At 38.4% G+C, this 14,042-nt stretch overlaps 1 protein-coding gene across 8 annotated transcripts in view; it reads left to right on the top strand.

Moving 5' to 3' along the window:
- DEPDC5 (DEP domain containing 5, GATOR1 subcomplex subunit) overlaps window positions 1-14,042 on the top strand; it is a 148,360-nt gene that overhangs the window by 3,986 nt on the left and 130,332 nt on the right. For all 8 annotated transcript variants that reach the window (XM_049865362.1, XM_049865366.1, XM_049865359.1 and 5 more), the window contains exons 3-7: window positions 134-221; window positions 888-934; window positions 2,581-2,666; window positions 4,089-4,172; window positions 5,129-5,178. In XM_049865362.1, coding sequence (XP_049721319.1) covers window positions 134-221; window positions 888-934; window positions 2,581-2,666; window positions 4,089-4,172; window positions 5,129-5,178 — 355 coding nt within the window. The remainder of the gene's footprint in view (window positions 1-133; window positions 222-887; window positions 935-2,580; window positions 2,667-4,088; window positions 4,173-5,128; window positions 5,179-14,042) is intronic.

Below are 14,042 nucleotides of genomic sequence, written 5' to 3'. Positions count from 1 at the left end.
CTGAACCTCAGTTGAAAATGGAAGCTCATCTATCAACCAGATAGGGTTGTGGGGACCCAGTGTGAGAACGTATATACAGCCTCCCTGACGCCTATGTGACTTTTCTGTGTGAGATCACTGCATTTTCTTTCAGACGATGAGCTGGTTGTGAACCCCAAAGTGTTTCCCCACATTAAGCTCGGAGACATTGTGGAGATTGCTCACCCCAACGATGAATACAGGTGAGTGTCTCGCTAGGATCAAGGGAACTAGGCAGCCTGCTGCTTCCAAATAATATTTTATCTAAGAGCCTTGAAGGGCAGGATAACTGCTTGGCTTTGGATAAACATGTTCATAGTTGCCCCCAACTCATAATGAACGCACGATAGGTTGCAGATTGGACCATTGTGATCCCTAAGGTTTTCATTAGCCGGTTTTTGGAAGCAGATTGCTAGGCCTGTCTCCCTAGTCTGGCTTAGTCTAGAAGCTCTGTTGAAACCTATTCAGCATCATAGCAACACGTGAGCCGCCATTGATAGACGAGTGGTAGCTATGCATGAGGTGCTTTGGCTGGGAATTGAGCCTGGGTTTCCAGCATGGAAGGTGAGAATTCTGCCACCAAACCACCTAGGATTTGCCCCCTATGATTTGATAAAGTAGTAAAAGGTTTAAAATTGGTCCATTCTTTCTATTTAAAAAAACTGAAATGACAACTCTGTGAAAACATTCTGTAGCGTTCGTCCATTTCCTTTAGTGCAAGTACAGAATTTGTTTCTAAGGTAACCAGTTGTTGTGCTGCAAGTTATAATATGTCAGAAGGGATCTGTTTGCCTTCTGCGGGGGAGGTGAAGAGAGTGGGTTATAGTTATTCCTGAAAGCATCCACCTCTTTGTTGCTTTCTTTTCCAGCCCTCTCCTTTTGCAGGTCAAGTCGCTTAAAGAAGATTTACAGAAAGGTAAGATTTCTGTCTTTCCTCTTTGAGATTGTTACGTTTTACTGCCCCAGAAACTGTAAGAAACCTCTCTTCACAATCACGGGATGAATGAGGGCACTGTACTGCTCTTAACAAAGTCTGTCCCCTCTTAAAAGAGTGTCAGATATTATTGTCAAAGGCTGCTCATTTGTCAGAATCTTGAGAGCATTGAAGAAATGGTCTTTGTTTAAAGTCCCCCACAGGAAGGTTATTTGAATATGTGAAGCTTCATATCTAACTCAAAAAAACAAACAAACAAAAAATGTTGGCAAACCAGGCTTTCTAAATATTGTACTTTTCACAAAATATTTATCGTCTACTCTGGGTTGGGAGAAGAAAAATTGAAAAGAAACATACTGATGATTGCCTGCCACCTTTGTAAGGAACTTTCTTTATATTCCCAACAACTCCTGAGTGAATGAGGAAACTTAGAGTCGGCGTGCCTGAATTAAAATCAATAAGTGAAGGAGCCAGGGTGGCAATTCTGCTTATACATTCCTCTAATGACTATATCATGCTGGTCAAGGAATCAAAATGTTAATTGATAACAAAGTAATTCCTTAAATAGTACTTAAGGCGGGGGGGATCCAAAATCAAAAACTTCTAGGTTTACATTATAGGATTTTTGTGTCAACTACTCATTTTGTCTTTCAATTTGATGGGAAAACATTCTATAAAGCCAAAATCCTAACAGTTAAGATTTCTATAAGGCCAAATCCTGAAACTATCCTTCTTGACTTCACCCCATCTCCTGCCACCTTTTGTGTTTCTTACTTACTAGACTTAAGGGCTTGTTAAAAAGTTTGTTTCTTTCTTAACAACCCCTGTTACCTTCATTCCAAACAAGAAGGGCTCTCTTTCCTCTTTGGAATTTTCACAGCTCTTTGAACTTTGTCTTATGTTGCTTTTTAAATTCTTTTTTCTGTGCCTCCTGTAGTCCCTTAGGCTCAGGTCTTCTTTCACTTGCTTGTTTCACCTGAAAGCAGAGAACTGTCTAGATAGTAGCTCCTGGAAGGCAGAGAATGTGTCTCGCCCATGGCAAATGATTAATCGTGTTGCCTGTGGAATGTCTGAGTTTTTAACAGGGCTCGAACCAGTTCTTCCCAGTTCAGTCATGGCAGAAAAAGTGAAACTGGAACAGACCCGAGTTTTTAAAGTTTGAGTGAACCCTAGTGAGAACTGAAACAGGAAAAAGTAGGAGTCGAAGCCCTGCGAGAAACCTTATCTCCCTCTTCGAAAACAAGGGTAGCGTAGGCATTGCATAGCAACCAGATCTCTTGCCTCTGGGATTTTGAGCAGAGTCGTAAATGGTGGTGCCCTGCTCAAAGATGGCACCATTTTGAATGTGTGTCACTCTCCACAGTTCTTTCACTAATTCAGTCTCACACTTCAGGCTCGTGAAAGGGCTCGTTACACCTCTTCTGAGTCTCCCATTCCAGGGCTTTGACCTGTAATTTTTCCTGTTCTGGATCACCCAAATTGTAAAAATTTGGGTCTGTTCTCGTTTTACTTTGTTGGCCATGACTCAACTGGGAAGAACCATTTTGAAGCCCTGGTGTTTAGATTAGAATATATTTACCTGCTTTTTCAGATGATGTTATCTGATCCGAATTTCTTCACTCTTTCAGAAACTATCAGTGTGGACCAGACTGTGACTCAAGTGTTCCGGCTAAGACCTTATCAAGATGTCTATGTGAATGTTGTAGACCCTAAGGTGTGTCTTTATTCTGGACTTAAATGTCTTTTTGGAACGGTTAATACCCTTCCTCAACATTAGGTCACTAAAGAAGTAATGAATTACTTAAGAATAATGTTATACCTTTGCCTTTGATTAAAAATCATGGTGACCCCATGTTATAGAGTAGAACTGCTCTGTAGGGTTTTCTTGGCTGTAATCTTTATGAAAGAAGATGATTAGGCCTTTCTTCCGCAGTGCCACTGGGTGGGTTCAAGCCACCAACGTTTAGGTTAGTAGTCCAGTGCAAACTTTTAGTGCCACCCGGGGACCTTAAGTATAGTGCCAGGACTATTAAATATGTAGTCTTATATAGATCGTTTGGAAACCCTGGTGGCATAGTGGTTAAGAACTACAACTGTTAATCAAAAAGTCAGCAGTTCGAATCCATCAGGTACTCCTTGGAAACTCTGTGGGCCAGTTCTACTCTGTCCTTATTGGGTCACTATGAGTCAGAATTGACTGGCTGGCAACAGGTTTGGTTTTTGGTTTTATATAGATCATTTAGATTATAGGTAGTATGTAGGTCGCATTGGGAACCTTTTTTTTTTTTTTTTAAAAGCTTGTCCTAATACCAAAAACCAAAAAAACAAAACTTGTTGCTGTTGAGTCAATTCCAACTCATAGTGACTCTATAGGACAGAGTAGAACTGCCCCATAGGCTTTTCAAGGAGTACCTGGTGGATTCAAACTGCTGACCTTTTGGTTAGCAGCCATACTCTTAACTACTACACCACCAGGATTTCTGCCCTAATAAGGTTCTGTATATGTATGTTTGTTTATGAAACTGTATGTAAAATTTTCTATTAAGATATTAAAATTTTTTATGAATTTTTATTTTTTTCTAGAAATGATGCTATACTAGGTAAAATTGTTGTCCAGAAAGTATTACTGAAGAGTATGTAGAGAAATAAAGTGCATAGCTTAATGTCATGTTTGTGTATCAGAGTCATTTCTAGAATACAGAGTTAGTACTCTGGTACTCTCGGCGCTAAACTGCTACTACTGCTGTAGGAACTGTTGTAGACTTATTTGTACTAGAAAGTCTTCTTCGGTAGGATAAAATTAAACTTACCAGAGTTCTGCTATTGAATGGTCTTCTAAAGTGAAACCTGTGAGCCAGAAGTTAATGGGAGTGCCTTGTTTTCCCTTGTCCGCAAATTCTCCACCTTTGAGAGGGTGCAGTCTTACCACTTTCCTATTGCTTGGTTTAGTGGAAAATATTTGAGTTTTCCTTCTCTGATAGGTTTCTGCCTTACATAGACTTCAGATTTGTAGGTTTTACTGTAAGTCATTTTCTTTTTTGCAAAATGGTTTTTTCAAGGTGAGTGGGCATTTTCTTATGACTGTGAAGGGTGGCGGAGCGATGCAGAGAGAAATGTATTTGATTATCCTTTTTAGGATGTGACCCTTGACCTAGTGGAGTTAACCTTTAAGGATCAGTATATTGGCCGTGGGGATATGTGGCGACTGAAGAAAAGTTTGGTAAGATATGATTAAATAGAAATCTTTTACTTTTTCCACTATATAAGTAATCCATGATCACTATAGAGATTTAGAAGAGCTAGTTTTTTTTGTTTGTTTAGTAGGTGGAAGAGCATAAAATCTTTCTAATTTGAGCATCTATCTACAATTATTATAATCATTTTTTGTGTACTTTTTTCCATTCTTATTTTTCTTTGTAGCTTTTTTGAGGTTTGCCTTGTTTATATTACAGGTTTTTACTTGGCATTTTAGGTTAGAATGGGAAATTATAATATTTTACGTTGGAATGGGACTTTATAGTTTCCAAATTTTTATTTGATTTCACTTGTTCCTCACATTCCCTTTCAGTGGAAAGGCAATAGATGTAAAAACTGAGACTGAGAAGTTAAGTGGTTGCCCAAGGCTCCACAGCTAGTAAGCAGTTGATGTATCCTCCTTCCATTTTCCTTATTTTTTACTAAACATTTTCTGGCTTAAAATGATCAGTTCATCATTCAGCTGTTGCTGAAAATTCTTCTTATTGGACATTTTAAGTATTAGGAAATGACTATAGGCAGAATTTGCATACAGTGTATATTTTCAGAAGAAAAACCTTCGCTCTTGTTTTATTTGGTGGGGAGAGTTCAATTTTCTAAATGAGAGAATGTACTGTATTCAAATGAATATATACATGTGTATACAAGTGTGTGTATATACACATATGTATAGATAATGTATTTGTGAAGCTGGCCACTGTTATCCCCCTGGTCTTTACTATTGCTTACGCTTGCCAAACTTTTAAGAACCTATTGTTATACCTGCCCCAGCAGGCTTTCCCATGGGGTAGATCTGTGACTCCATTGTTAAGTGAACCTTGGGTTGTTAAAGGAGATTAGAAAGCCAGGAGACTTTGTGACTTTTCATGGCCTGAATCTCAACAACACAGCAAATGTCTGTCTTTCTCTTTCTGGCCTCAGGTCAGCACGTGTGCTTATATCACCCAGAAGGTGGAGTTTGCTGGTATCAGGTAGGCATTTCACTCTTGATTTATCAGCTAGCAAACAGGAGTAGGGTTCAGTGCAATAATTGGGCTACCTGAAGTACTTCAGGAGGTAACACTGTAAACATATAGGTGTCCATGTAATAAAATACACGTTAGCTTAAAATGTTAGATTGTCGTAGCTAAAACAAACAAAAAACCGAAATTTACTAGAGTAACGGAAGAAGTTGCTGAAGCCACCTGGTATTCTGTAACAAAGAAGGAGATATAAAGTCAGTAATTTTAGAATTAGGAAAAACCTTAGATGAAGACATGTAATCAAACCTTCTCATTTTACAGATTGGGAAAAAGGTTTAGGGACATAAATGACTGGAACAATAGCTTCTAGTTTGCTGCCTTTTAAACTGTATTGCACTATTCTTCATTTATTAAAAGTATGTCTACACTTAAGGTGAGTGTGTAGCTCAGTGATAGAGTGCATGCTTTGCATGTTTGGTGCAGTTGGTTTGATCCCTGGCAACTCCAGGATCGTTCTCTGGTGCAACACAATTTAAAGCCATTCTCGGAAACCCTGGTGGCGTAGTGGTTAAGTGCTACAGCTGCTAACCAAAGGGTTGGCAGTTTGAATCTGCTAGGCGCTCCTTGGAAACTCTATGGGGCAGTTCTACTCTGTCCTATAGGGTCACTGTGAGTTGGAATCGACCCGACAGCACTGGGTTTGGTTTGGTTTTTTTATATTTCAGTTTGTGAACAAAAGAGAAAAAGGGACTTTTTGAAACCCCTTTCTAATTCAGGAAGTACAATATACATACAGTAAAGCATTCAAACAGTATAAAAAGGTGTACAATGAAATATAAATCCTCTCCCCAGAAGCAACCTGTGTCTTTCCAGAAATTTCCTGTGTATACACAGATACGTTTATGTCTGGTCGACTCACTCTTAGTGATGCTGAGATTGATTTGTAGAATCAGGACATGCAGCCTGACACCCCCCACTATAAAGTTCCCCATCAACCTTTTACTTACTGGTTCCAACCATTGATGATTATTGCAAAATAGTGATTTTCTAGTTGGGTCATTTCCTTCTGTATTTATTAGTCAGAATCCTTTTGTAAAGACGTTTCCATCATCAAGTAGGGTTATTTGATTAATCTGAAGTACTGATTCTAAAAGAAAGAAAGGATAAAGGATTAATCTTTTCAAAAAGAGATGTTTTCAAGGTTACTGGAGGGCTGGAAGATTAGTAAGTCTCTAGCGGAACAAGAAATGCATCCGAGGTTCCTGCCTTTGGGTACCAAGCTGGAGGTGAGCCAGGAGCCAGGAAACCTGTGCTCTAGTCCTGCAGTATGAGTGATTTGCAGGGTGACCATGGGCAAGTCAGTTTATCTCTTTGAGTCTTTCTTTTCATCTGCAAAATGAAATGGCTGGTTTAGAATCTTTTTCTGTATAGCTCCTGATAGTAAATATTTTAGGTTTTGTGGGCCCGTAGGTCTCTCTTGCATATTCTTTTTTTTTTTTTCCCTTCAGCCATTTAAAAATGTAAAAACCATTCTTAGCTATGGGCAGTACAAAAACAGGAAGTGGGCTGGATTTTGCCTGCAGGCTGTAGTTTTCTGAGGGCTGGCTTGAAAGCCCTCTCAGATCCCTTTTGGTCTTAAATTCCTTAATTCTCTAATTGTAGTTCAGCCTTATGGATGTAAGTGTCCTCAGACACATGATGCTAGATGGAAAAATGAATTTAATTTCAGTTTTTGACTTTATGTTAAAGATCACTTTTTAAAGGTATGGTCTTAATATTTTGCTCACCCATAGTTTAATGTAAACCATCATGTCTTCTACCATTTTTCCAGCAGGCTTATATATAATCTTCCTACACTGGACCAAAGGTCACCCTCTTTTGCTAACTGCAAGAAGGCATGCAAATTTAAAAAAAGGAATGGTATCTAGGCCTCATACTAGAAAAAGAAAGTGTAGTCCTTTAAATAGTCGTAATAAATTATTAAAGAATTTCCCAATAATTTAGCCCTTCAGCATGATAATTTAGTTGAGTAATTAAGGACATATGAGACAGTTGGGTCACCTTGAGACTCTGCCTTTGAAACATTTTAAAGATTTTATTATTGTATTAAAATATGTATAACAGAACGTTTGCCATTTTAACCACCTTTAAGTGTATGGTTCAGTGACATTAATTGTATTCACCATGCTTTGCAACTATCACCAATACCCTTTTTTTTTTTTAATTGTGTTTTAGGTGAAAGTTTACAGAGCAAATTAGTTTCCCGTTCGATAGTATGTACATAAAGTGTTTCATGACCTTGGTTTCATTCCCCACAATGTGTTAGCACTCTCCCGTTTCTGCCCCTGGTTTCGCCATTTTCTTTGGTCCTGATTTTCTATCCCTTCCTGCCTTTTCCTCTTTGCTCTTGGGCAGATAATATGCTTTTGATCTCATATAATTGATTGTTCTCAGGAGTACGTTCCTCTCAGGTGTTATTGTTTATCTTACATGCTCATCTGTTGTTTGGCTGGGAGGTACTCTCTGGAAATGACTTTCTTTCCAGGTCAGAAGGGTGTCTTAGGGCCATAGTCTTGGGGGTTCCTCCAGTCTGTCAGACCAACAAGCCTGGTCTTTTTTGTGAATTTGATAATTTGTTCTACAGTTTTACTTCCACTTTGTCCAAGACCCTCTGTTATGATCCCAGTCAGAGCAGTGGGTAGTGGTAGCTGGGCACCATCTAGTTTTTCTGGTCTTGGGGTCATGTAGGCTGTGGTTCATGTGGTCCATTAGTCCTTTGGACTACTTGCTCCCTTGAGTTTTTCGTCTCCTTCACTCTCCATCCTTCCAGATGGGAAGAGACCAATAGTTGTATCTTAGATGGTTGCTTGCAAGCTTTTAAGACCCCAGACGCTACTCAGTAGGATGTAGAAAATTGTCTTTATGTACTGTATTGTGACAGTTGATGTAGAAGTCCACTAAGTCTATGGTCCTTTGTCTTCTAGCCTAGGAACTTCATCCTATGAGATGTTTGGTTATGTCTGCGAGATTTTCTTGAGTATACCCCTTCTGTGCACTATATGCGCTGCACATACAGTTATATATGTCGAAATCCAAACCCAAAAACCAAACCCATTGCCGTTGTGTCGATTCTGATTCGTAGCGACCCTATAGGACAGAGTAGAACTGCACCATAGGGTTTCCAAAAAGTGGCTGGTGGACTTGAACTGCCGACCTTTTGGCTAGCTCTTAACCACTACGCCACCAGGATTTCTGTAGTTACCATAGTTGCCCTTTATTCTTGTGTTCCACTCAGTGTCTTCTCTTGCATTGGTCATGTGCTGACTTCCCCGTATTGTGTATTGCCTTTCCCTTCACCAATATTAACTTATGTCTTCTATCTAATTGATAATTTTCCCTCACTTCGCCTCTCATCCCTGGTAGCCATCAAAGAATGTTTTTTTCTCTTATTCCTGTGTGTAATCCTTTTGCTGTTACTTTATTATAGTGGTCTCATACAATATTTGTCCTTTTGTGCTTGACTCATTTCACTCAGCATAGTGTTCTCTAGATTCATCCATGTTGTGAGATGTTTCGCTGATTTGTCATTATTTATTATTGCGTAGTATTCCATTGTGTGTAATTACGAGTTTGTTAATCTATTCATCTGTTGATGGGCAATTAGGTTGTTTCCATTTTTTTGCTGCTGTGAATAATGCTGTAGTGAACATGAGTGTGCATATATCCATTCATGTCACGGTGCTTATTTCTTTAGGGTATATACCTAGTAGTGGGATTTCTCAATCAGATGGTATTTTCAAGGAAGCGCCATACTGTTTTCCAAAATGGTTGTGCCGCTTTAAACTTCTACCAACAGCGTATAAGAGTTCTAACCTTCCCACAACCTCATCAGCATTTGTTATTTTCTGTTTTTTTTGATTAGTGTCAGTAATGTTGGGATGAAATGGTATCTCACTGTAGTTTTGATCTGCATTTCTTTAATAGTAATGACTGCAAGCATTTCTTCATATGGTTGTTGGCCACCTGAATGTCTTCTTTGGTGAAGTGTCTTCATATCTTTTGCCCATTTTAAAATTTTTTTTTTGTTGTTGTTATTGTTGAGATGTTGAAATTTTCTATAAATTTTAGAGATTAGTCCCTTGTTGGATATAATCTTAACCAGAAATTTTTGACTAGTCTGTATGTTCTCTTTTGACTTTTTTGGAGAAGTCTTTTGTTGAGAGTAAGTGTTTAATTTTTAGGAAGTCCCATTTATCTGATTTATCTTGTGCTGTACCACTATCCATTTTAAGTGTCTTTTTCATTTCCCCTAAACAGAAACTTAGAACCTTTAAGCAATAACTTCCCATTACTCCCCACCTCCCAACCCCGGTAACCACTGATAAACTGTTCTCTCTATGCATTTGCATTTTCTAAGTATTTCATAAAAGGGGAATCATGCAGTATTTACCCTTTTGTGTCTGACTTACATTACTCAGCGTAATGTATTCTAGGCTCACCCATGACTACTTTGTTAATTGCTGTGCTTTAAGTGAAAGTTTACAAATCAGGCAGTCTCTCACACAAAAATTTATATACACCTTGCTATATACACTTGATGGATCTCCCCCTAATGAGACAGCACACTCCTTCCCTCCACTCTCTGTTTTTGTATGCATTCAGCCAGCTTCTGACCCCCTCTGCCCTCTCACCTCCCCTACAGACAGGAGCTGCCCACACAGTCTCATGTGTCTACTTTATCCAAGAAGCCCACTCTTCACCAGTATCATTTTCTATCCCATAGTCCAATCTAATCCCTGTCTGAAGAGTTGGCTTTGGGAATGGTTCCTGTCTTGGCTAACAGAAGGTCTAGGGACCATGACCACTGGGGTCCTTCTAGTCTCAGTCAGACCATTAAGTCTGGTCTTTTTATGAGAATTTAAGGTCTACATCCCACTGCTCTCCTGTTCCCTCAGGAGTTCTCTGTTGTGTTCCCTGTCAGGGCAGTCATCAGCTGTAGCCAGGCACCATCTAGTTCTTCTGGTCTCAGGCTGATGTAGTCTCTGGTTTATGTGGCCCTTTCTGTCTCCTGGGCTCATAATTACCGTGTGTCTTTGGTGTTCTGTGTTCTCCTATGGTCCAAGTGGGCTGAGACCAATGGATGCATCTTATTTGGCCGCTTGCTAGTGTTTAAGACCCCAGACACCACTCTCCAAAGTGGGATGCAGAATGTTTTCTTAATAGATTTTATTATGCCAATTGACTTAGATGTCCACTGAAACCATGGTCCCCAAACCCTGGCTCCTGCTACACTAGCCTTTGAAGCATTCAGTTTCTTCAGGAAACTTCTTTGCTTTTGGTTTAGTCCAGTTGTGCTGACCTCTCCTGTATTGTGTGTTGTCTTTCCCTTCACTTAAAATAGTTCTTATCTGGTATCTAATGAGTGAAAACCCCTGTCCTTTCCTCCCTCCCTTCCTTCCTCCACCCTCTCGTAAACATCAAAGAATATTTTCTTCTCTGTTTAAATAATTTCTCCAGTTCTTATAATAGTGGTCTTATACACTATTTGTCTTTTTGCAACTGACTAATTTCACTCAGCATAATGCCTTCCAGATTCCTCCATGTTATGAAATGTTTCACGGATTCATCATTGTTCTTTATTGATGCGTAGTATTCCATTGTGTGAATATACCGTAATTTATCCATTCATACGTTGATGGACACCTTGGTTGCTTCCATCTTTTTGCTATTGTAAACAGTGCTGCGGTGAACATGGGTGTGCATATATCTGTTCATGTAAAAGCTCTTACTTCTCTAGGATATATTCCAAGGAGTGGGATTGCAGGATCTCATGGTAGTTCTATTTCTAGCTTTTTAAGGAAGCGCCAAATCAACTTCCATAGTGGTTGTACCATTTTACATTCCCACCAGCAACGTATAAGTGTTCCAGTCTCTCCATAACCTCTCCAACATTTATTCTTTTGTGTTTCGGGGGTTAATGCCAGGCTTGTTGGAGTGAGATGGAATCTCATTGTAGTTTTGATTTGCATTTCTCTAATGGCTAATGATCGTGAGCATTTCCTCATGTATCTGTTAGCTACCCGAATGTCTTCTTTAGTGAAGTGCCTGTTTCTATCCTTTGCCTATTTTTTAATCGGATTATTTGTCTTTTTGCAGTTGAGTTTTTGCAGTATCATGTAGATTTTAGAGATCAGACGCTGATTGTAAATGTCATAGCTAAAAACTTTTTTCCAGTCTGTAGGTAATCTTTTTACTCTTTTGGTGAAGTCTTTGGATGAGCATAGGTGTTTGATTTTTAGGAGCTTCCAGGTATCTAGTTTCTCTAATGCATTGTTAGCAATGCTTTGTGTACTGTTTATGCCACGTATTAGGGCTCCTAGCGTTATCCCTTTTTTTCCTACTATGATCATTATCATTTTAGATTTGATATTTAGGTCTTTGATCCATTTTGAGTTTGTTTTTGTGCATGGTGTGAGGTATAGGTCTTGTTTCATTTTTTTGCAGATGGATACCCAGTTATGCCAGTACCAATTTTTAAAGAGACTGTCTTTTCCCCATTTAAGAGACTTTGGGCCTTTGGCAAGTAACAGCGGCACATATGATGATGGGTTTATGTCTGGATTCTCAATTCTGTTCCATTGGTCTATATATCTGTTGTTGTAACAGTACCAGGCTGTTTTGACTACTGTGGCAGTATTAAAAAAAAAAAAAAAAAAAACAACAAACCTACTGCTGTTGAGCCAATTCCGACTCATAGCGACCCTATAATAGGTTCTAAAATCAGGTAGAGTGAGGCCTCCCACTTTTTTCTTCTTTTTCAGTACTGCTTTACTTATCTGGAGCCTCTTTCCCTTTCATATGAAGTTGGTGATTTGTTTCTCTCTCTCATTAAAAAATGTCTTTGGAATTTGGATCAGAATTACATTGTATCTATAGATCGCTATTGGTAGAATAGAGATTTTTACAATGTCAAGTCTTCCTATCCATGAGCAAGGTATGTTTTTCCGCTTGTGTAGGTCTCTTGGTTTCCTGCAGTAGTGTGTTGTAGTTTTCTTTGTATAGGTCTATCATGTCTCTGGGAAGATTTATTCCTAAGTGTTTTATCTTCTTGGGAGCTACTGTAAATGGTATTGATTCGATGATTTCCTTTTCAATACTCTTTTTGTTGGTGTAGAGGAATCCAACTGATTTTTGTATGTTTATCTTGTATCCTGATGCTCTGCTGACCTCTTCTATTAGTTTCAGTGGTTTTCTGGAGGATTCTTTAGGGTTTTCTGTGTATAAGATCATGCCATCTGCAAATAAAGATACTTTTACTTCTTCCTTACCAATCTGGATCGCCTATATTTCTTTCTCTAGTTTAATTGCTCTGGCTAGGACCTCCAGCACAATGTTGAATAAGAGTAGTGATAAAGGGCATCCTTGTCTGGTTCTGGATCTCAAGGGGAATGCTTTCAGACTCTCTCCATTTAGGATGATGTTGGTTGTTGGCTTTGTGTAAGTGTCCTTTAGTATGTTGAGGAATTTTCCTTCTATTTTGCTGAGAGTTTTTATTGTGAATGGGTGTTGAACTTTGTCAAATGCCTTTTCTGCATCAATTGATAAGATTGTGTGGTTCTTGTCTTTTGTTGTATTTATATGATGGATTACATTAATTGTTTTTCTAGTGTTGAACCATCCCTAAAAAAAAATCCCTGCCTGGTATGAATTCCACTTGGTCATGGTGAATTATTTTTTTGATATGTCGTTCAGTTCTATTGGTTAGAATTTCACTGAAGATTTTTGCATATAAGTTTATGAGGGACATAGGTTTGTAATTTTCTTTTTTTTTTTTTGATGTCTTTATTTGGTTTTGGTGTCAGGGATATGCTGGCTTCATGGAATGAGTTTGGGAGTATTCCATCCTTTTCTATGCTATGAAATACCTTCAGTACTAGTGGTGTTAACTCTTCTCTGACAGTTTGGTAGAACTCTGCAGTGAAGCGGTCTGGGCCTGGACTTTTTTGGGGTTTTTTTTTTTAATTACTTTTTCAGTATCTTGTTTTGTTATGGGTTTATTTAGTTGTTCTACCTCTGTTTGTGTTAATTTAGGTAGGTAGTGTGTTTCTAGAAATTCATCCATTTCTTCCAGGCTTTTGAATTTGTTAGAATATAATTTTTTGTAGTAATCTGATATGATTCTTTTAATTTCAGTTGGGTCTGTTGTAATATCGCCCATCTCATTTCCTATTTGAGTTATTTGCTTCCTCTCCTGTTTTTCTTTTGTCAGTTCAGCCACTGGTTTATCAATTTTCCTAGTTTTTTCAAAGAACCAGCTTTTGATCTTGTTAACTCTCAGTTGTTTTTCCCTTCTCTATTTCATTTAATTCTGCTCTTATTTTTATTCTTTGCTTTCTTCTTGTGCCTGAGGGTTTCTTTTGTTGCTCTCTTTCTATTTGTTCATGTTCTAAGGATAATTCTTTGATTTTGGCCCTGTTTTCTTTTTGTATGTGTGCATTTATTGATATAAATTGATTTCTGAGTGCTACTTTAGCTGTGTCCTAAAGGTTCTGATAGGAAATGTTTTCATTCTATGAATTTCTTCATTCCATCCTTCATGTCTTCTGTAATGTGTTTGGTTTTGAGCAGGGTGTTGTTCAGTTTCCAAGTGTTTGATTTCTTTTCCTGCTTTTTCTGTTACTGATTTCTACTTTTATGGCCTTGTGGTCAGAGAAGTTGCTTTGTAGTATTTTGATATTTTGGATTCTGCTAAGGCTTGCTTTATGACCTAATATGTGTTCTACTCTAGAGAATGTTCCATGTGCACTAGAAAAGAAAGTATACTTGGCTGCTTTTGGGTGGAGTGTTCTGTATATGTCTATAAGGTCATGTTG

This window comes from Elephas maximus, chromosome 22, assembly GCF_024166365.1.
Source record: "Elephas maximus indicus isolate mEleMax1 chromosome 22, mEleMax1 primary haplotype, whole genome shotgun sequence".
Classification (NCBI taxonomy): Eukaryota; Metazoa; Chordata; class Mammalia; order Proboscidea; family Elephantidae; genus Elephas; species Elephas maximus.
The sequence above is the reverse complement of the archived record's forward strand: the minus strand, read 5'-3'. Positions and strand labels throughout refer to the sequence as shown.